Here is a 22,329-nt window from a genome sequence, read left to right as displayed (position 1 = left end):
TTTGATCACGTGATCCCGGGGAGGCTGGAAAGATCCGTAACTGCAAAAAAGGGTGGTAGGTCACTTTTTTTCGGTCCCGCTGTAACTTGGAATGGTCACTAAATGAACTGTCGCTAAGTCGAGGACTACGTGCACCTGGGCAAGAGAGAAGATGGGTCCCTTCAGCTACCAAACTGCAGATTAGATAGGGCCCGTAACTTGGGAGTCCTCCTAGACCAGGGGTCGGCAACCTCGGCTCTTTTATGACTCGTGGACTTCAACTCCCAGAATTCCTGAGCCAGCATAGCTGGCTCAGGAATTCTGGGAGTTGAAGTCCACGAGTCATAAAAGAGCCGAGGTTGCCTACCCCTGTCCTAGACTCACAGCTTTCTTTGGAAGACCACATAATAGCTGTGACTAGGGGAGCCTTTGCCCAGGTTCGCCTGGTGCGCCAATTACGGCCCTATTTGAACCGGGATGCCCTGCGTACAGTCACTCATGCGCTCGTGACCTCTCGTTTAGATTACTGCAATGCCCTATACATGGGGCTGCCCTTGAGGACCACTCGGAGGCTCCAACTGGTACAGAATGCAGCTGCGAGAGTCGTATTGGGAGCCTCCCGATACTCCCATGTTACACCTCTACTCCGTGAGCTGCATTGGCTCCGTTATCCTCCGGGTGAGATTCAAGGTGCTTGTAATGGTTTTCAAAGCCCTACATGGCATGGGTCCGGAGTACCTTGGGAATCACCTGCTGCCGGCATCAACTTCCCTCCGCCCGGTACGCTCCCACAGAGAGGGCCTCCTAAGGGTGCCACCGTTCGGAGAATGCCGCTTGGTGGCTCCCAGGGGGAGAGCGTTCTCTGTGGGCGCGCCTGACCTATGGAACCATTTACCGGTTGAGCTCCGGATGGCACCCGACCTTCGCTCCTTCCGACGCGATCTAAAAACATATCTATTTAAGCAATCCGGTCTGGTCTGAGGGGTTTAATTTTAATTGTGGTTTTAATTTATCTTCTACATTTGGGCAGTAGGGCTTAATTTATTCTCAATTTTCTGCATTTGTGCATTTTGACATTTATGTCACTGTTCACCGCCCTGAGTCCTTAGGGAGAAGGGCGGTATACAAATCAAATAAATAAATAAATAAATAAATAAATAAATAAATTATTCTGCATCTCAGCCGTCTCCAGCAACATCGCTCCAACTTCCATTACTAGAGGAGAACATTAAAAATATAGAATGGAAATCTCCATCAGGACTGTTGTGACAGGGAGAGAGGGAGGGAGGAATCCAGGTAGCCCTCGGCTTACGGCCAAAATTGAGCCCAAAATTTCTGTCGTTAAGTGAGTCATTAGTTCAGTGAATTTTGCCCCATTCTACGACCTTTCCTGCCTCATTTGTTAAGCCAATCACTGCAGTTGATCAGTTAGTAACCGGGTTGTTAAATGAATCTGACTTCCCCATTGATTTTGCCCGTCAGAAGGTTGCCAAAAGGGATCACATGACCCCTGGACACAGCAACGGTCATAAATATGAGTCAGTTGCCGAGCATCTGAATTTTGATCACATGATCCTGGGGATGCAGCAGTGGTCGTAACTGTGAAAAGCAGTCATAAGTCATTTTTTTCAGTGCCGTTGTAACTTTGAATGGTCACTAAACGAACTGTTGTAAGTCAAGGACTGCCTGCATTAGTTATGTTTCTGCTCCGAGTTACTTATACGGTAATAAAAGCAGGATAAAAATCTAATACATAAATAAATTAGAGTTCTCAAATGCATGGCTCTGGTTTATTTATCGCCAGCTCAAGCCAAACCAGGGGACAGTGAGTTCTACTCTCTTGTCTTAGGCACTAAAGCCAGCTGGCTGACTTTGGACCAGTCCTTCTCTCTAAGCCCAGCCCACCTCACAGGGTTGTTGTGGGGGAAACAGGAAGAGGAAGGAGTGTTAGGTACGTTTGCTGCATTAGAACATAGAATAATACGGTTGGAAGGGACCTTGGAGGTATTCTCCAACCCCCTTGCCTGGGTGGTATTTGTAAAAATAATAAAGAGGCAGGATAAACATTAAATAAAATAAATTACCCACACTTTTTACTGTATGAAACAACCCAAAACTGCCCAGTGCAAGCCATCATCATTTACAAACTGCCGTAGCCTCGACTGGACTCACAAAGAGGCAAACTACAGTTTATTTGAGCAAGTTCTGCAGAGCCAACGCAGGAAGGAACCGGGAATTCCATTTTGTCTGAAGCGGTATAGTTTTTCCTGTCCGAGCTGGGAGGGGGAGGAGGGTTGGACTAGAACAGCGTTTCCCAACCTTAGGAACTTGAAGATGCGTGGACTTCAACTCCCAGAATTCCCCAGCCAGCATAGCTGGCTGGGGAATTCTGGGAGTTGAAGTCCACGCATCTTCAAGTTCCTAAGGTTGGGAAACGCTGGACTAGAAGACCTCCAAGGGTCCCTTCCAACTCTGCGGTTCTGCATTCTCTTTGGGGTTTGGCCTGTCCTGGGCTCTCCGGCCAGACATCTCGGCAAGGCCGCCTCTTTCGGGCCAGCCTGGCATCCGACGGGCACCCGAGGGCGGCTTGAACGCCGACAACCCCTGGAAGAGGAGGGCGGCCGTCCAGCCCTCCGAGCCCCCCCAGCCCAGGCCTACCTTTCAGCAGGGGGAGAGGGGTCAGCTCCTGCTGGTTGCTCTGGTAGCGGAACTGGGAGGAACTGTGCGACCGTCTCTGGCGGGAGCGGCGTAGCGACCGGCGGGAGAAACCGTCCACTTTGTCCGGCGGGGGCACCGGGGACATCCCCGGGGACGACGGGCTGGTCGGGGTGACGGCCGGCGGGATTTTGGTCTCCATGTCGTTAAGCGGGGCAGAGTCCCTTCCGGCAGCCGGACCCTGGCAAGAGGATGCCCTGGAGGAGGCCGGCCTTAATCCCGCAGAGGGGCGCCGGGCATCCCCTCCTCCGGCCGCAGCGGGCACCCCATCACCTCTCACCTGTCCCGCTCTGGCGCCCTGCCAATCTCAGGTGTGCCCGGACAGGTGCAATGGAGTCCCCAGCAGCTTCACATGGGAGGGGGGGCTGCGGGCCGGGGGGGCATCCAGCTCAGCACCCCCCCATCGGGGGGCGGGGGAAGCCGAGCAAGCCTGGCGACCCTTTTTTGGGGGGGGGGTGCAGAGAAGCACGGAGAGCCCCCCCCCGCCGCGCCTGCCACTCAGCCCGGGAGCCTGGCCGGGGCTGCCCCGGTTGGACAGCGGCCTGGCGGAGGAGCAGCCCCCCCTCCGGTCTCTCTGCCGGCCCACAGGGGGCGGAGCGGCGTCCCGGGCAAGGTCGAGGCGGTCCGAGGCGCGGCGGCTGGCTTCAATCAAGGCGGCGGCGGCGGCGGGGCCATCCCCGAGCGCGGAGCAGGCAGGCGGGGCCCGGGCGCGGCTCCGGCCCGGCCTCTTCCCATGGGTCCCGCGGCGGGCGGGCGGGCGGCAGGTGCGTGGCCGGCTCCCCTCCGCAGGCAGCTCCGGGCGGGCGTCGCGAGAGACGGAGGGAGAGAGAGAGAGAGGCCGGGCACGCGCAGCGCTCGCTCCCGCGCTCGCCGCCTCCGCCTCCCCCCCCCCCGCCCCGCGCGCGCCTGCGCCCCCGCCACCTGCCCGCGCCCACGTGACCCCGGCGGGGGCCCTCCCATTGGCCCCTAAAAATAGAAGCTGCGTCAGGCTCCGGCAGAGGTGATGTCATCGGCCCAGGGAGGGAGGGGGGGAGGGGGGGAGGGAGGGGACTCGAGCGCTCGGCGCCAGCTTCTTCCCCCCCCCCGCCGCCGCCGCCTTTGCAGAGCGAGGGAGCTCCGTGCCCCGCTTCCCATCCTCCCCAGCCGGTCCCGTGAGGCTGCTCTCGGGGGATCTGGATACAGCACCCATCCTCCCCAGCCGCTCCCGTGAGGCTGCTCTCAGGGAATCTGGATACAGCACCCATCCTCCCCAGCCGATCCCATGAGGCTGGTCTCGGGATCTGGATACAGCACCCATCCTCCCCAGCCGGTCCCATGAGGCTGCTCTCAGGCAATCTGGATACAGCACCCATCCTCCCCAGCCGATCCCATGAGGCTGGTCTCGGGATCTGGATACAGCACCCATCCTCCCCAGCCGGTCCCATGAGGCTGCTCTCAGGGAATCTGGATACAGCACCCATCCTCCCCAGCCGGTCCCGTGAGGCTGCTCTCAGGGAATCTGGATACAGCACCCATCCTCCCCAGCCGATCCCATGAGGCTGGTCTCGGGATCTGGATACAGCACCCATCCTCCCCAGCCAGTCCCATGAGGCTGCTCTCAGGGAATCTGGATACAGCACCCATCCTCCCCAGCCGATCCCATGAGGCTGGTCTCGGGATCTGGATACAGCACCCATCCTCCCCAGCCGGTCCCATGAGGCTGCTCTCAGGGAATCTGGATACAGCACCCATCCTCCCCAGCCGGTCCCATGAGGCTGGTCTCAAGGCATCTGGATACAGCACCCATCCTCCCCAGCCGGTCCCATGAGGCTGCTCTCAGGCAATCTGGATACAGCACCCATCCTCCCCAGCCGGTCCCATGAGGCTGCTCTCAGGGAATCTGGATACAGCACCCATCCTCCCCAGCCGAATCCATGAGGCTGCTCTCAGGGGATCTGGATACAGCACCCATCCTCCCCAGCCGGTCCCATGAGGCTGCTCTCAGGGGATCTGGATACAGCACCCATCCTCCCCAGCCAATCCAATGAGGCTGCTCTCGGAGAATCTGGCTACAGCATCCATCCTCCCCAGCCGATCCCATGAGGCTGCTCTCAGGGAATCTGGCTACAGCATCCATCCCCCCCAGCCGATCGCATGAGGATACTCTGGGTGTCCAGCTATAGCACCCATCCTGCCCAGCCTATTCTTGTGTGGAGGCTCTCGGGCCATCCAGGTACAGCTCCCACCCTCCCCAGCCGATGCCACAGGGCTCTTCTCCGGCTGTCCATCTGCCTCACCCATCATCCCCAGCCAAAGGCGTTCCAACCCCCCCTGCAAAATTCCCCATCTCAGACTGAGTTGGGCTGATGCTGGATCAACACATCCCATTCGAAGGGGGGACCCGGTTGGGGCAGGCTGGGTGGTTGCTGCCCCTCCCTGCCCTGCCTGCCATGGGGCGGGGGGGGCGGGGAGGGGGCCGATGCTCTGACCCCCCACCGCTTTTTGCACATGGGAAGCGCCAATGCCCGATGCCCCGAGATCCAGAAGGAAGGTGCAACGCTCCTGCAAGGTAGACTGCTTGATCCCTGTTTCGCACAATCATAAGCCCTGCAACTGACAGGTAGTCCTCAACTTACGACTACAATTGTGCCCAAAATTTCGGTTGCCGAGCGAGACATTTCTTGAGAGTTTTGCCCCATTTTAGGACTTTCCTGGCCACAGTTGTTAACTGAATCTGGCTTTCCCATTGCATGTCAGAAGGTCCCAAAAGGGGACGACGTGATCCTGGGACATTGGAACTGTCAGAAATGGGAGTCGGTTGCCAAGTGTCAGATCAACGTTACCTGTGAATTCCTTACATAGCACTTAATTAAATTGCAAAAAGAATAGCCATAAACAGGGATGATTTTGTGAAAATATTTGTGGAAGACAAGGCTATCTCATCTCCAAAGCGCCCCAAGGCAGGACGAGAAGCAACGGATGGAAACTAGTCAAGGAGAGAAGCAACCTGGAACTAAGGAGAAACTTCCTAACAGTGAGAACAATTAACCAGTGGAACTCCTTGCCTCCAGAAGCGGTGAATGCTCCAACACTGGAAGTTTTTAGGAAGAGACTGGACAGCCATTTGTCCGAAATGGTACAGGGTTTCCTGCCTGAGCAGGGGGTTGGACTAGATGACCTCCAAGGTCCCTTCCAACTTTACTATTATGATTATGATAACTCCTGAAAAATAATTTACCTGCAATACCTGTGCATAAGATAATTGAAGGGATGTGGTGGCTCAGTGGGTTAAGACGCTGAGCTTGTCAATCAGATGGTCGGCAGTTTGGCGGGTCGAATCCCGAGTGCCGCGTAGCAGAGCGAGCGCCTGTTACCCGTCCCAGCTTCTGCCAACCTAGCAGTTCGAAAGCACGTAAAAATGCAAGTGGAAAAATAGGGACCACTACGGTGGGAAGGTAACAGCGTTCCGTGCGCCTTTGGCGTCCAGTCATGCCGGCCACATGAACACGTAGACATCCTCGGACAAGCGCTGGCTCTTCGGCTTTGAAACGGAGATGAGCACCGGCCCCTAGAGTCGGAAACGACTAGCACGCATGTGCAGGGGAAACTTTACCTTTAAGATAATTGAACAGTGATCAGCTCAATCCTTGTTTCGGGCGGGATTTTCCATAATACGGTAATTGTAAGTGAACCGCACAGACTGGCTTTGCGCTGCAAGAGAAGCCGAAATACGACTTGAGTGGCCCCAGCTGCTGTGGTTACTTTTGGTGTAATCTGAATGCTGCCATTTTTTTTTACTTATCCATAAAAACATGGTAATATAATAGGAACATGAGCATGACCTTCAGCTGCTGTGCAGCCTGTGATTTCATGAATTGGAAGAGTGTTTTCACATTTGTTTCTGAATGTCTCTTACCCGTTTGCTCCTGAAACTCACACGGCGGTTTCATTGTTTGCAACCTTTAACTGGGTGAAACGGTGCATCTTAGAGCAACAATTTTTTGAACTGATGTACCCTAAATGGGCCAACTTACGGAATGCGCCCCAAATTTGGGACCCTATCGGATTGAAATTTGGTAACGTTGTGGCTGCTTCGGTGCTTCGCTGCTGCAGTCAGCTATGATCCATGCGCTCTGCCGGTTTCCTACAAGGAAAATCAATGGGGAAGCCCGCCAGAAGTCACTCCGGCTTTTTTGCCTGTCATTTTTTCCCCTCAGTTTTGTATAAGTTGAAATGATAACCCAACAAGTCACAGATTGTCTAATGGAAATAAAGCGCTTTCCATATCTGTTGCTGACAATATTTAGCTTTGGGGCCATAAACCTAGTAATAAGCTTATTTTAAACGTTGCAATTCTGAGACTCTTCTAAAACGATGAATGAACTGGGATGTCCCTCTGTGAATGAAACCTTGATTTCATTATGGTTCAGGTTGGTCACATAAGACTATTTATTAAAAATAAGAGATCTTCCATATTTTGTCAACCTAGCTTCCCCCCCCCCCACTGCCATCTGACAAAAACTGGCAGTGGAAAATAAGAGTTAAAAATGCTGTTAATTCAGGCAGGCTGAAATATACAGGTTTGCCAACAAGAGTGATCCGTGGCTCATCCTGCGGTTGAAACACAACTACAGTGTTTTTAGGTCGGTGCACACAACCCCTGGGAATTACCACAAAGATGGGGGGGGGTGTCAACTTATTTTCCAGTGCAGCAGAAGGCAGGACAAGAAACAACGGATGGAAACTAGTCAAGGAGAGAAGCAACCTGGAACTAAGAAGAAAATTGCTAACAGTGAGAACAATTAAGCAGTAGAACTGCTTGCCACCAGATGTTGTGGGTACTTCATCATTGGCAGTTTTTCAGAAAAAAATGGACAGGTATAGGTTCTCCTGCTTGAGCAAGGGGCTGGACTAGAAGACCTCCAAGGTCCCTTCCAGATTCTATTCTATTCTATTCTATTCTATTCTATTCTATTCTATTCTATTCTATTCTATTCTATTCTATTCTGTATTTGTATTCTATTCTATTCTATTCTATTCTATTCTGTATTTCTATTCTATTCTATTCTATTCTATTCTATTCTACTCCTTATTTCTATTCTATTCTGATTTCTATTCTATTAATTTCTATTCTATTCTATTCTACATTCTATTCTATTCTATTCTTCATTCCATTATTCTATTCTATTCTATTCTATTCTATTCTATTCTATTCTATTCTATTCTATTCTATTCTGTATTTCTATTCTATTCTATTCTATTCTATTCTATTCTATTCTATTCTATTCTATTCTATTCTATTCTATTCTATTCTATTCTATTCTATTCTATTCTATTCTATTCTATTCTATTCTATCCTATCCTATCCTATCCTATCCTATTCTATTCTTATTCTCTATTTACTATTCTATTCTCTATTTTCTATTCTATTCTGTATTTACTATTCTATTTTCTATTCTATTCTATTCTGTTCTGCATTCTGTTCTGTTCCATTCACACCAGATTGTAGGTTTTGCATGATGGGTAAACCTAGAGAAACTGTTGGGAAACTGAGCAAGCTTTGGGGGACATTAATTCTTTATCAAGCTTGCAGGAAGGCAATTTAAAAAAAATAACAACTCCAAATTTAGGAATGAGAACAGCAGTGTGTGTGTTTTACAGCGTAGACCCAGATAAAGAAGACAAGGTAAGTACGGTTTTCCATGTACTTGCTGTACTTTTGAATGGCAACTGTCAGGACTTTGCGACAAAGAAGCAACGGCTGACCTACATTTCTTTTCTTTTTTTAAAAAAAAAAAGCATTTTAAAAGCAAAGACTCAAGGACTTAGCTACTGTGCCCCTCCACCCACTGCTCCTTAACTTGCAGTTTTGTAGCTTTTCCCAGCAGCCTCTGGCAGTTTAAAATTTTGCTAAGATCTCTGTCCATCCGTGAGTAAAACTCAGCAATTCTCAGAAGGACAGGAAATGAAAGTACGGTAAAGGGAAAGCTTGGCTTCTGAATGGGTTAATTTGCTTACTGATTAATTTGCCATTTGGGGAAGCTGCAAAGAGACTAGACACCCTGATCAGAGTCTGGAAAGAGTGCAGAGAAGAGCCACAAAGATGATTAGAGGGCTGGAGGCTAAAGTCTATGAAGAACATTGGCAGGAATTGGATTTGGCTGCTGAGCTTGTCGATCAGAAGTTTGGCGGGTCGAATCCCGAGTGCCACGTAACAGAGTGAGCGCCTGTTACTCGTCCCAGCTTCTGCCAACCTAGCAGTTCGAAAGCACGTAAAAATGCAAGTAGAAAAATAGGGACCACTCCGGTGGGAAGGTAACAGCGTTCCGTGCGCCTTTGGCGTCTAGTCATGCCGGCCACATGACCACGGAGACGTCCTCGGACAAACGCTGGCTCTTCGGCTTTGAAACGGAGATGAGCACCGGCCCCTAGAGTCGGAAACGACTAGCACGCATGTGCGGGGGAACCTTTACCTTTACCTTTTAGAGAAAAGAAGGACCAGGGGGGACATGTAGGCAGTGTTCCAATATCTCAGGGGCTGCCCCAAAGAAGGGGGAGTCAAGCTATTCTCCAAAGCACCCGAAGGCAGGACAAGAAGCAACGGATGGAAACTAATCAAGAGAAGCAACCTTGTCAGTGAGGACTATTATTCAGTGTAACGGTTTACCTCCAGAAGTGGGTGTTCCATAACTGGAGACTTTTAAGAACAGACTGGACAGCCATTTGTCTGGAATGGTATATAGGATTTCCTGCTTAAGCAGAGGGTTGTGTTGTGACTCAGGGCCAGCCTGTGGGTCCGACAGCCGGGTCCGATGTATCGGAGGACTCAGATGTGGGGGAGGAGGGAAACGAACCGGCTGATGATGATTTGGAGGCTTTGCAGAGTCCTCAGCCGGGGACCTCTTCTCAGCTGTGTGAGCCCGAGAGTGCGGAGGATGATGACCCACAGCTGGCCCTGTTCAAGGACGCCCGACGCAGGAGGCAGACGAGCAGGGACAAACAAAGAAAGACTATGGGACTCCTCGGGAGGAGGCACAGGGAGACCACGCCCTGAGCTCTCTATAAAAGAAGTGTTTGGGGAGGGGCTGGTTGCTGAAAGCAACTTTTCCGCTTGAGAAGACAAGCTCTTGTGTTTTTGTTAACTGCGTAATTAAATCTTGGCAGAAGCCTTTTAGCCTTGGACGCTTTCCAGACTCTTCTTTTAATTAGGGGTTGCGAGAAGAGGGCTGGTTCAGAACAGTTTGCTTTCAGCCACCCACCCCTTATTACTTCGATGGAGCAGCTTCTTGCCGAGAATGCCCAGCTCAACCAGCAACTCACCTTGCTGGCCACTCAGGTGGCACAACTGCAGGCTCAGGTACATGCTGCCCCCCCACCCAGGAGGAAATGTCAGATAGCTATGCCGGATAAATTTGCTGGTAAACCAGAACTGTTTCCTGCCTTCCTGGGACAATGCCAGCTTTATATCAGCGTGAGAGCAGCTGATTTCCCCACTGACCGAGATAAGGTGGGATTCGTGTTGAGCCTTCTGTCGGGAGATGCAGCTCGTTGGGGCACGCCTCTGTTGGCACAGCCTAGCCCTTTGTTGGATAACTTTGGGGGGTTTTGTGACCATATGCGCCTCATGTACGAGGACCCGATTAAGGCGCAGACCGCCACCCGACGTCTGAAAGCTTTGAGGCAGGGTCAGCGCCCCCTACAGGCCTATATCAGCGATTTCCGGCTGCTTAGCCAGGATTCCGCCTGGAATGAGGCTGCGCTCGTGGATGCCTTTCAGGATGGCTTGTCAGAGGAGATGTTGGATGAGCTGGCCCGCGTGGACATTCCCTCAGACCTGAATGGGCTGATCCATCTTTGTCTGCGGATCGATGCCCGGCTGCAGCAGCGTAAGAGTCGCCGTGCCACCCCACAGACCCCTGCCGCCCCTGTTGTGCGTGAGCCCCCAGTCCAGAGGGAGGAGCCAATGGAGCTGGGTGCCGCCAGGTCCCGTCTATCGGTGACGGAAATGGACAGACGACGATCGGAGGGGTTGTGTTTTTACTGTGGGGACCCTGGACATTTGGCTGCTTCTTGCCCGAAGAAGCGTCAGCGGGCGTCAGTGACCAAGCCTGCCCTGAGAAAGTCCCCTGCTTTGCTATCGGGAAACGGCCCGAGCCCGATCTAGACGGTGTGAAAGATCGGGCGACCCACAACGATCACGCCGAGCGACGCCGTTCCGACGGTGCCTGTGAACCTCCACGGCATTTGATTTTGGAGGCACGACTGATCCTTCCTGGCAAGCCAGAGGGGATTCCGGTCCATGCCTTAATTGACTCTGGGGCTACCACTAACTTTATGGATTCGGCCTTTGTGGCCAAATGGGCTGTTCCCCAGTGTCCGGTGGATCCGCCCATGCTTGTGGAGACCATCGATGGTCGAGTGCTCCTGTCCGGGCCTATCACGGCCGCCACGCAACCCGTGTGTATGGCCATCAGTACCCATGTGGAGGCCATTCAGTTTTACGTCACTTCGGATCTGCACTTCCCCGTGGTCTTGGGACTGGCGTGGCTCCGGGCGCATGATCCACAGATCTATTGGTCTCAGAACTTGGTCACCTTCCCAAGTTTGCAGTGCGTGGACCACACCCGCCATATCTGTGCCGGCCAGGTGGAGGGTTCCTCAGGGGTTTCCTTGCCTCCCGTACTGTCCGACTTTGCTGACGTGTTCAGCGAGTCAGAGGCGGACCAATTACCCCCGCACAGGCCCTACGACTGCTCCATTGACCTAGTCCCTGATGCGCCTCTCCCAGTGGGGCGTTTGTACTCCATGTCGGAGCCCGAGTTGGCTGCATTGCGGGACTTCCTGACAAAGAACTTGGCTCGTGGTTTCATCCGGCCCTCGTCCTCGCCAGTGTCTGCGCCCGTGCTCTTCGTCAAAAAGAAGTCGGGCGAGTTACGACTTTGCTGTGACTACCGGAAACTCAATGCCATCACGGTGCGTAACCGCTACCCGCTGCCCCTCATCCCCGAGCTCTTGGACCGACTCCGGGAGGCTAAGATCTTCACGAAACTGGACCTGCGTGGAGCTTACAACCTCGTCAGGGTTCGGCCGGGTGATGAGTGGAAGACGGCGTTTGGTACTCGCTATGGACATTTCGAGTACACGGTGATGCCGTTTGGCCTGACCAACGCCCCCGCTGTGTTTCAGCATTTTATGAACGACATCTTTCGGGATCTGTTGGACCAGTTTGTTGTGATTTACCTGGACGACATCCTGATTTACTCCCCGTCGCGTGAAGCGCATCATCAGCATCTCCGTCAGGTCCTGCAGCGCCTCCGGAAACATCGGCTGTTTGCCAAGTTGGAGAAGTGCCAGTTCTACCAGGTGACCATTGATTTCTTGGGCCACCGCATTTCTCCTGAGGGCATCGCCATGGATCCAAGTAAAGTTGAGTCGTTGCAGAGTTGGCAACCCCCGCGTCGCGTGAAGGATGTTCAGCGACTTCTTGGATTTGCCAACTACTATCGGACATTCATCCCTGGCTTTGCTGCCTTGACAGCCCCCCTCACCCGGCTCCTGCAGAAGAAGACTCGGTTCCAGTGGAACGCCCCCGAACAACAGGCGTTCCAAGCTTTGAAGGACGCCTTCATGAAGGAGCCCATCTTGAAGCATCCTGACCCGCAACGGCCGTTTGTCGTGGAGGCGGACGCCTCCGACATTGCCATTGGGGCCGTGTTACTCCAGGCAGCGACGCCCAACGGTACCCTTTTCCCTTGCGCGTATCACTCTCGGAAATTGAATCCCTCGGAGCGCAACTATACCATCTGGGAGAAGGAGCTGCTGGCCATCAAGGCGGCGTTCGAGGCTTGGAGGCATCATCTGGAGGGGGCGCGGCATCAAATCGAGGTCCGGACGGACCACAAGAATCTGGAAAGCCTGCAGACCGCTCGGAATTTGAACCAACGCCAGATCCGGTGGTCCCTCTTCTTTGCGAGGTTTGACTTCCGGGTGCGGTACATACCAAGCGGGCACAACCAGAGAGCGGATGCTCTGTCCAGGAAGCCCGAGTACACCCGAGTGGAAGACAAGCTTCCGCCCAGGACAGTGATCCCCGTCGAGTCTTTTGCTGCGGTGTGGGAGCCGGTGGATATACGGGCTCGGATCCGGGAGGCGCAGCAGCAGGAGGCGTGGGTGGCTCAGCGGAAGGAAGAGGTGGGGCCAGATTCGCCTTGGTCGGTCACGGATGGACTCCTGTATTATCGTGACCGGCTCTATGTTCCAGGAGGGCCACTCAGGGGACTCGTCCTCAGCCAATGTCATGATAACCCGGCTGCGGGGCATTTTGGCCTGTTCAAGACTCTGAACCTGGTCTCCCGTACTTTCTGGTGGCCCCGAGTCCGACACGATGTCCAGTCTTATGTCACCTCCTGCGTCCCATGCAGGCAGGCCAAGTCAGCGACAGGGGCCCCGCCTGGTTTATTGCAGCCTTTGCCAACGCCCAAGAGACCCTGGGGGGCTGTGTCCATGGACTTTCTGACGGATCTACCCCCATCCTCCGGCTTCACGACAGTGTTTGTGGTGGTGGACATGTTGACCAAGATGGCGCACTTCATCCCCTGTCGCGGCTTACCGTCAGCTCGCGCCACTAGTCGCATGTTCATCCAACAGGTGTTCCGGCTGCACGGCCTTCCCGATAGGGTCGTCTCCGATAGGGGGGCCCAGTTTACAGCCCGCTTCTGGCAGGAGTTGATGCGGGCGTTGGACATTAAGGTTTGCCTCTCGTCCGCGCATCATCCTCAGACCGACGGGGGTACCGAGAAGGTCATCGGCATCTTAGAGCAGTATCTGCGCTGCTACGTTAACCTGCAGCAGGACAACTGGGTGGACTATTTGGCCATAGCCGAGTTTGCCTTTAATAACTCGCAACACACCTCCACGCAGATGACACCGTTCTTGGCCAACGTGGGTTATCACCCCAGGTTCTTCCCTCTTTCTCCCATGGACTCACCGGAGCCGGCAGCGAACGAATTCATGGCGGAGTTACAGGCGATCCATCGGTTGGTGCGACGGCAGCTGGAGAAGGCCAAGGCCGACTACAAGAGGTTCGCCGATCGGTCGAGAAGGGATACGCCTCCACTATCGGTGGGGGATCGGGTCTGGCTGTCCACCAGGAACCTACCATCCACTCGGCCGGCGAGGAAGCTGGACCACCGTTACCTTGGACCGTTCCCAGTCGAGGCCGTCATCAACCCGGTCGCCTATCGTTTAACTCTGCCACGTTCCCTGCGCGTGCACCCCGTCTTCCATCGGTCCTTGTTGGTCCCCGAACAACCGGCCTGTCCACTTCGCCAAGCGGAACCTCCCCCATCAGGAACTCGTGATGGAGGCAGCACCCCCGAGTACGAGGTCGCCAGCATCAGGGATTCCCGCTGGCTGAAAGGTCGCTTCCAGTACCTGATCGAGTGGAAAGGGTACGGGCCGGAGGACTTCACATGGGAAGACGCGACCGCCGTTCATGCCCCTGCGTTGGTGACTGCTTTTCACGAACAGTTCCCATCCCGACCGCATCCGGATCGGCAGACCCGAGGGAAGGGCCCTGCGGTGCGGGATAGTGTTGTGACTCAGGGCCAGCCTGTGGGTCCGACAGCCGGGTCCGATGTATCGGAGGACTCAGATGTGGGGGAGGAGGGAAACGAACCGGCTGATGATGATTTGGAGGCTTTGCAGAGTCCTCAGCCGGGGACCTCTTCTCAGCTGTGTGAGCCCGAGAGTGCGGAGGATGATGACCCACAGCTGGCCCTGTTCAAGGACGCCCGACGCAGGAGGCAGACGAGCAGGGACAAACAAAGAAAGACTATGGGACTCCTCGGGAGGAGGCACAGGGAGACCACGCCCTGAGCTCTCTATAAAAGAAGTGTTTGGGGAGGGGCTGGTTGCTGAAAGCAACTTTTCCGCTTGAGAAGACAAGCTCTTGTGTTTTTGTTAACTGCGTAATTAAATCTTGGCAGAAGCCTTTTAGCCTTGGACGCTTTCCAGACTCTTCTTTTAATTAGGGGTTGCGAGAAGAGGGCTGGTTCAGAACAGGTTGAACAAAACACCTCCAGTCCTACGATTCCTTCCTAAATCCTGAGAACGGGACAAGAAGCAACGGGTGGAAGATCATTGAAGAGAGATGCAACCTAAAATTTGGGTGTGCCAGACTGGGTTTTATATTAGCAAGCATCGGTGTTAACACGGATAAAAGAATGGATAACCCTCAGAAAGAAAAGATTGTTGTATTTGAAGGGGCATGACTTACAACCTGGTTGGCATGCCTTTTTATGGTAGGGAAAAAAATAAAATTCATACTTTCAAAACCACTATATTAGAAATGCATTATTGCTAACATCGGGGAAAAAAATAAAATGTAAATATATATTTCAAAATTCCAGGATGGCTTTCAACAATGGAAGCATTTGTACACCCAAATCTAGTTAGCCTTGAGAAAATAGTGTCATATAAAGATATTTTAAGCGCTGAAGGGAAGCTAAAATCTAGACAAGAGATGGAAAATCAGGGTACTTATTTATCATGGTGGCCACAATTACAGATGCAAGTGAGATATGATAAAGATGTTAAATTGTATGGATTTTATAAAGAGCAGACCTTGTTCGATCAGATATTATTAACCTCTGATGAAAACCTAATTAAGAAAATGTATAATCTTTTATTAAAATTGAAAATGGAAGATGAACAAGTAAAAGAAACGATAACCTGGGTAAAGAATTTTGGATATAGAGAAATGGCAAAGCTTGTGGGAAAGAAATTGTAAGTTGACAATGTCAACCTCTTATAAAGAAAACTTATACAAAATGTTTTATAGATGGCCCTTGCCACTAGCAAGATTAACAAAAATGTTTAAAAATACGTTGGATAAATGTTGGGAATGTAATCATAAGCCAGGTACTTATCGTTTATGGTGGACATGTATTAAAGCAAAGAAATATTGGACAAAACACATATTTGTCTAGAAAAGATGCTGGGGAAACATGTAGATTTTAAACCTGAACTTTTTTTAATTAGGTATAATGCCAGAAAAGCTTGATAAACAAAGTATATATTTAATAATAATAATAATAATAATAATAATAATAATAATAATAATAATAATAATAATAATAATAAAGTTGGAAGGGACCTTGGAGGTCATCTAGTCCAACCCCCTGCTCAGGCAGGAAACCTTATACCATTTCAGGCAAATGGCTGTCCAGTCTCTTCTTAAAAACCTCCAGTGTTGGAGCATTCACCACTTCTGGAGGCAGGTTGTTCCACTGGTTAATTGTTCTAACTGTCAGGAAGTTTCTCCTTAGTTCTAGGTTGATTTCTGCATGTGACAGCAGCAGCAAGACTTATTTTGCACAATATTGGAAAAACGAAGAAACACCAACGGAGGAAGAAATAATTAAAAAAAAATACTAGACTGTGCAGAAATGGGACAGACTTACTTTGAGACTGAAAGAAAAAGAAGAAACGGAATATTTTCAGACTTGGGACTTATTTTACCAGTGGTTGGAGAAGTGAACTAGGGATTAGGAATTTCATTTGTATTAGTGAATGATGAACTCAGACAACACTCGTTGAATAAGCGCTGTTGAATGGTATTAAAAAATCAGTTAAAAAAAATCAAATAAAAATTAAGTTTTAACCAGAGGAACATCTTGCCTTTAGAAGTTGTGGCTGCTCCATCACTGGTGGCTTTTAAGAAGAGACTGGACAGCCACTTGTCTGGAATGGTAGAGGGTCTCCGACCTGTGCAGGGGGTTGGACTAGATGACCTCCAAGGTCCCTTCCAACTTTCTGCTTCTGATTCTAACTCAGCAAACATGCTGAGTTCAAACTAACGCCACGAGCTGTTGCCACGTAATCTCCCCATTGGTTTCACGCCGTGGCATTTGGATCCAACTGCAGCAGGCGATTGGCTGAAGGGAAGAAGGCCGCAGTCCCTCAGCCAATGTGGCCGCTGACCTGTGAACAGGAATGCGAGTTTCGCCCTCTGTTTAGGAAGCCCTTGTTCACCCCTGCCTCGCCTGACGCCTTGCCAGAGTTGGGAAAACCAGCTGAAGCAGGAAAGTCTTTGATTTGCACCCAAGACCAACCCAGTTTATTTTGCCATCCAGGACAAAAAAATAAAAATAAATAGGAAATGACCCACTCTCTCTCGCACGCACACACACCTTCTCCTCCAGAGTCAAAAGTCCAGAGGACCCTCTGTGCAAACAAGTTGTTTTCCCAATCAAGGAGCTGTCTGAAAAAAAAGGTGGAGAATAGATAACTGCTAGAAATAGGAGTATTATCTGAAGTATAAACAGGGCTTTTTTTCTCATAGAACGCTCAGAACGGAGTTCCAGCACCTTTTTTGGATGGAACCTTGTAGGGTAGGCAAGGCGGTTTGTATGACATGTGTGAGTTCCGGCACCTTTTTCTTTTACAAAAAAAGCAATAATAATAATAATAATAATAATAATAATAATAATAATAATAATAATAATAATAATAATAATAATAATAATAATAATCAGGGCTTTTTTTCTCATAGAACGCTCAGAACGGAGTTCCAGCACCTTTTTTGGATGGAACCTTGTAGGGTAGGCAAGGCGGGTTGTATGGCGTGTGAGTTCCGGCACCTTTTTCTTTTACAAAAAAAGCAATGATAATAATAATAATAATAATAATAATAATAATAATAATAATAATAATAATAATAATCAGGGCTTTTTTTCTCATAGAACGCTCAGAATGGAGTTCCGGCACCTTTTTTGGATAGAACCTTGTAGGGTAGGCAAGGCGGGTTGTATGACGTGTGAGTTCTGGCACCTTTTTCTTTTACAAAAAAAGCACTGACTATAAAGATAAGATTTGTAATTAGAATATTCGATTTGGTTATGAGAAGGGAAACAGGAAAATGCTAAGAAGTTTGAATATGGGAAGCTTTTGGTTACCCAGATTATAAACAATGGAGACTTTTTGAACACTGATGGGAAATTAATTTTTTTTTTTAAAAAAAGCAAAAACAGGATACTGGCTGAACATAGGAATACTAAGTGCGGTAGTAATCAAAATTTCTTTTTATTTCAATATTTAATACTTCTTCTCTTCCTCTTTGTATCTGCTATCTCTTGCTTAAACTGATAATTTTCGTTTTTAACATTCCATATAGACCTATTTATTACTTTCAACAATAGGCTTTTAGCTTGTCTACGTTATTCACCTTTACATGACTTTTATGCACAAATCAATATTCAAATTAGCTATTAATATTTATACTGCTAAATTTTAATGACCAATTTTTTTTCTTTATCTCAGTTCATAACAATGTCTTGTGTTCAACATACACATCTTATCTTGGGAATGATAAATACCACACGTTAAATCTAAATGTTAGTGGAAATTAAAGTTGAAAAATCTATTAGATTGATTGTCTAAAAGATTGCATGTTAAAACCAGTGCTTTTTTTGTAAAAGAGAAAGGTGCCGGAACTCACACATGTCATACAACCCGCCTTGCCTACCCTACAAGGTTCCATCCAAAAAAGGTGCCGGAACTCCGTTCTGAGCGTTCTATGAGAAAACAATTAGAATATGTGTAAACGTAAAACTATGGATATATGTAAGAAAGTTATTTTCTATGTGACTGATAGGATGAAACTTCTTTAAATCTCCAAATAGACAGTATATATGAAGGGAAAAAGAGAGGAAATGTTTATGGTAGGAATTTGAAATCTGTACTAATGATATCTGTATGTAGTCGAATTACTACTACCCAGCCACCATGTTGCTTTTCAAATATGGGTCGAATCCCGAGTGCCGCGTAGCAGAGTGAGCGCCTGTTACTCGTCCCAGCTTCTGCCAACCTAGCAGTTCGAAAGCACGTAAAAAATGCAAGTAGAAAAATAGGGACCACTCCAGTGGGAAGGTAACAGCGTTCCGTGCGCCTTTGGCGTCTAGTCATGCCGGCCACGTGACCACGGAGACGTCCTCGGACAAGCGCTGGCTCTTCGGCTTTGAAACAGAGATGAGCACCGGCCCCTAGAGTCGGAAACGACTAGCACGCATGTGCGGGGGAACCTTTACCTTTTTTAATATTAGAAAATCAATAAAATTTGTAAAAAAAAAGGAATTAAGATGTGTTTTGGTTCAAAAAGTTGTCTAAAACTGACATTGATATGAGAAAAATGTAACAAAGATGTTGATATTCAATTGTATATTTATTCATAACAATAAGAATTGTATTTGCCTAGTGTGGGAAATCAGGTACTACCGGAAGAAGAGCAGAAACATTTGATGGTGTAATATTGGATCTAAACTGAAGAAGTTAATATATATACCACTGAATTACTAATGGACCCAGACAACACATCGTCTATTAAATATTCAACTGTAAAAGTAGAAAATTATATATATATATAATTTAACTCTCTGTCAGCAAAAAGAAATTCGAATACACAATGTATCGCAGTAGCGACTTGAGCCCTACTTAACGCTCCTAGGTTGGAGCTGCAAGGCAAAAGAAATCATAATAATAGAACTGCAATATAGCAAGTTCAAAAACCTAAGGTGCATTGATCAAACTGGTCTGACCGAAAAAAACTTACACACACACACACACACACACACACACACACACACACACAAATAAAAGGATCTGTTCGCTCCTTTTTTTCTGTATATATTTACTGCTCTGATTGCAATCAAGGCCGATTGGCTTGCATCTCTGGCCTTTATAAATCGGGAGAAAAACAAAATTGCATGGATGGAACTGAAAAAGAAATGGAATTACAATAACAATGAGAAGCCAAACATATTTCTACCCTGGGAACGCAGCTTGTGTTTGGGAGATGCTCCAATGCTGGAGGAGGAATCGCTTATGATCCTCTGACCCGTTGAACTGCTTAATTGCAATTCACGAAATAATCTGCAGTGGCCTAGGGATTTAGCACAAAAATGGAGCCTGGGATTACGCAGCCTGTGAACGCATCCATTTTCTGAGTCTGTGCAATAATGCACGAATCATAAATCGAGCTTGTAGGCAGGGCTTGTCCAAGATGCTAAACTCTGAGGAAACTAATCCAGGTTTAAATTAACCAAGCTTAGCAGGCCATGCAAACGCATCTGCCAGTCGCTCACTAATCTGGATAAGCAGATCGGGCGGGCGGGCGGAGTGGCTTGGATGCCCTGTCATCGCTCAGCCCCAGCTTTACCTTTCTGAAATGCATTTTGTGGTCAATTCCTTCTCTGTTCTTCTGCCGAGAGCAGCTTTCGGGAAGAAAAACAAACCTCGGAGATAAAAACAGGACCGTCACATCCGTGCAATCAAAGTCATTGTTATTGTTGATAATTGAAATAGTGCGGAATTAAAAGCGGGGCGAAAGAGGTGAGATTTTGCCACTCACCGGGGGGGAATGGGATTACAGAAAAACAGAATTGGAAAGGGACCTTGGAGGTCTTCTAGTCCAACCCCCTGCTGAAAGCAGGAGACGCCTAGACCGTTTCAGACAAATAGCTGTCCAGTCTCTTCTTAAAAGCCTCCATTGATGGAACACCCACGGCTTCTGCAGGCAATTTGTCCCACTGATTGTACTCACCGTCAGGAAGTTTCTCCTTGGTTCTCGGTTGGATCTGTCTTTCATGATCGGGAATCCTTTGATTCGGTTAACGCCACCCTGCTTACAAATGGAAATTCCGCTGCCACTTGTCGTAAGCTGAGGACTACTGTAGGACCGGATCTAGGTCTGCTGCTAACAAAAGCTGTTGGAAACCATCTGGGCTCCAGCAGAGAGAGTGGGGGAATGCTGGGAGTTGAAATTTACAGATAACAACATTTTGCATGCATTTATTTATATCCCACCTTTATTATTTGTACAAACAATTCAAGGCATCAACATGCCTTCCTCCTTTTTTCTCTCTCTCCACAAGAAGAACCCTTGTGAAGGTTGGCTGGGCTGAGAGCAAGTGACGCCCTAGGTCACCCAGCTGGCTTTAGGTGGGATTTGAACTCAGAGCCTCCCATTTCCTAACCTGGTGCCTTAACCAGTAGACCAAACTGCTCCACGCGTAGATCAAATTAAAACAAAGTGGTCTACAACCATTGCTGAGGTTGAGAACCATATTGTTCTGCTGGAGCCTGCAATTGCGCAGGGGGGTTGGCCTAGATGACCTTCAAAATCCTTTCCAATCTGGTGATTCTCGGATGCTGTCTACGTGGGTGCACCCAAACCAGCAAGGACTGTGTCAAAGGCAAGGAGAAGGTCTCCAGAGGAAGTAGCACACAGGACTGTGTGTGCAGGTTGATTTCCAGGAATTTGAGTTCAAGGGAAAGAAGGGCCAAAACTAAAGGGATGGGTGGCCCTCCATGTGCTTAGAGCTGGCAGCAAAGGTGAGTCGATCAATGGTTAGCCAGGTTCTGACCATCCTTGGGTGCAAGACAGGACGGGCCGGGGAAGGCTGCTGCAAACTCATTAACTGGAACCCCACGGGGAGGGAACGCTCGTCACCAATTGGAAGAAACAAGAATTTTCAGGAAGACGCTCCAAAGTCTCTCGATAAATGATAAACGAAACGAAAGTTCCAGGAAGAAAATGACGCATTTTGATGCACCAGCTTGTTGCGAATCTTGCATTATTAATCTCAAAAGGCAGCCTTGTTCGATAAAGCGTGCTAAAAAATAGCCTGGCTTGGCAAACTTCTGCCGAGTGTCTTGAAGAGGGCAGAATGTTCCTGTCGCCAAACGCCAGGCCAACCGTTGGTGGCTTAGAATGATTTTGCACCTGGCAAGCGCATGAAACGAACAGCGCCGACGTAGAGGTTCCTTCTAAAATTTCTTCCCAAATTAAAAAGGGGGAACAATTTCTCCTGCACTGCTAAACCAGCATCTTTCGGAAGGCTAATGTTGGTCCATTCACTGCTGTAAGCGTCACACTGCCCTGCCTTTATCTTTGCAGCCACTGGTTCAAACATTGGGGTGTGCGGTGTGAGCATTTGCCACCAAATTCAGTAACAACTATATTGTTTGGGGTGCGAAAGAGATCTAAAGTCATTGTTTACAGATGTTCCTTACAACATTGATTTAGCAACCGTTCAGTGTTGAAAAAAGTAATTTACGGCTGGATCTCACCCTTATAACCATCGCAGTCACGTGATCAAAATCCAAGCGCATGGCCTGTATTTAGGACAGCTGCAACATCATAAATGGTTGATTGCCATCTTTGGCCTTCCCAGCCGACTTTTGACAAGCAAAGTCAATGGGGGAAGCCAGATTCGCTTAACGACTGCGTGGCTCACTTAACAAACTGCAGTGGTTTGCTTAGCAACCGTGGCGAAAATGTCATAAAATCGGGGCACGACTCTTAGCCACCGTCTTGTTTAGCAAATTCTGGTTCCAGCTGTCAAGGACTAGCTGTATTTGACTCCTAGCCAGGTATAGCATATCTGAAACAAACCAATTATCTTTTTTTTTTTTAAGATAGAAGAGATGGGGAAAAAACTCAGGTTTTGACTACTTGGCATTTATAAAGGGCTGAAACACATTTCTGAAGATGTGTATCTCATACTACAGGTCAAAGCTACCCTTTTATCAAGATCACACCTCTCGGTCACTGTATGAATCACAGAAGGTTTGCAGCAAAACCACTGCACCAGCTTT

General features: G+C 49.2%; 1 protein-coding gene across 6 annotated transcripts in view; it reads right to left on the bottom strand.

The window, feature by feature from the left end:
• Window positions 1–3,574, bottom strand: part of PPP2R5B (protein phosphatase 2 regulatory subunit B'beta) — a 31,010-nt gene extending 27,436 nt beyond the window's left edge. For all 6 annotated transcript variants that reach the window (XM_081340414.1, XM_081340418.1, XM_081340417.1 and 3 more), the window contains exon 1: window positions 2,638–3,574. In XM_081340414.1, coding sequence (XP_081196540.1) covers window positions 2,638–2,836 — 199 coding nt within the window. In that variant the 5' untranslated portion in view covers window positions 2,837–3,574. The remainder of the gene's footprint in view (window positions 1–2,637) is intronic.
• Window positions 3,575–22,329: the final 18,755 nt, after the last annotated feature.

This window comes from Vipera berus, assembly GCF_964194415.1.
Source record: "Vipera berus genome assembly, chromosome: 16".
NCBI classification, from domain to species: Eukaryota; Metazoa; Chordata; class Lepidosauria; order Squamata; family Viperidae; genus Vipera; species Vipera berus.
The sequence above is the reverse complement of the archived record's forward strand: the minus strand, read 5'-3'. Positions and strand labels throughout refer to the sequence as shown.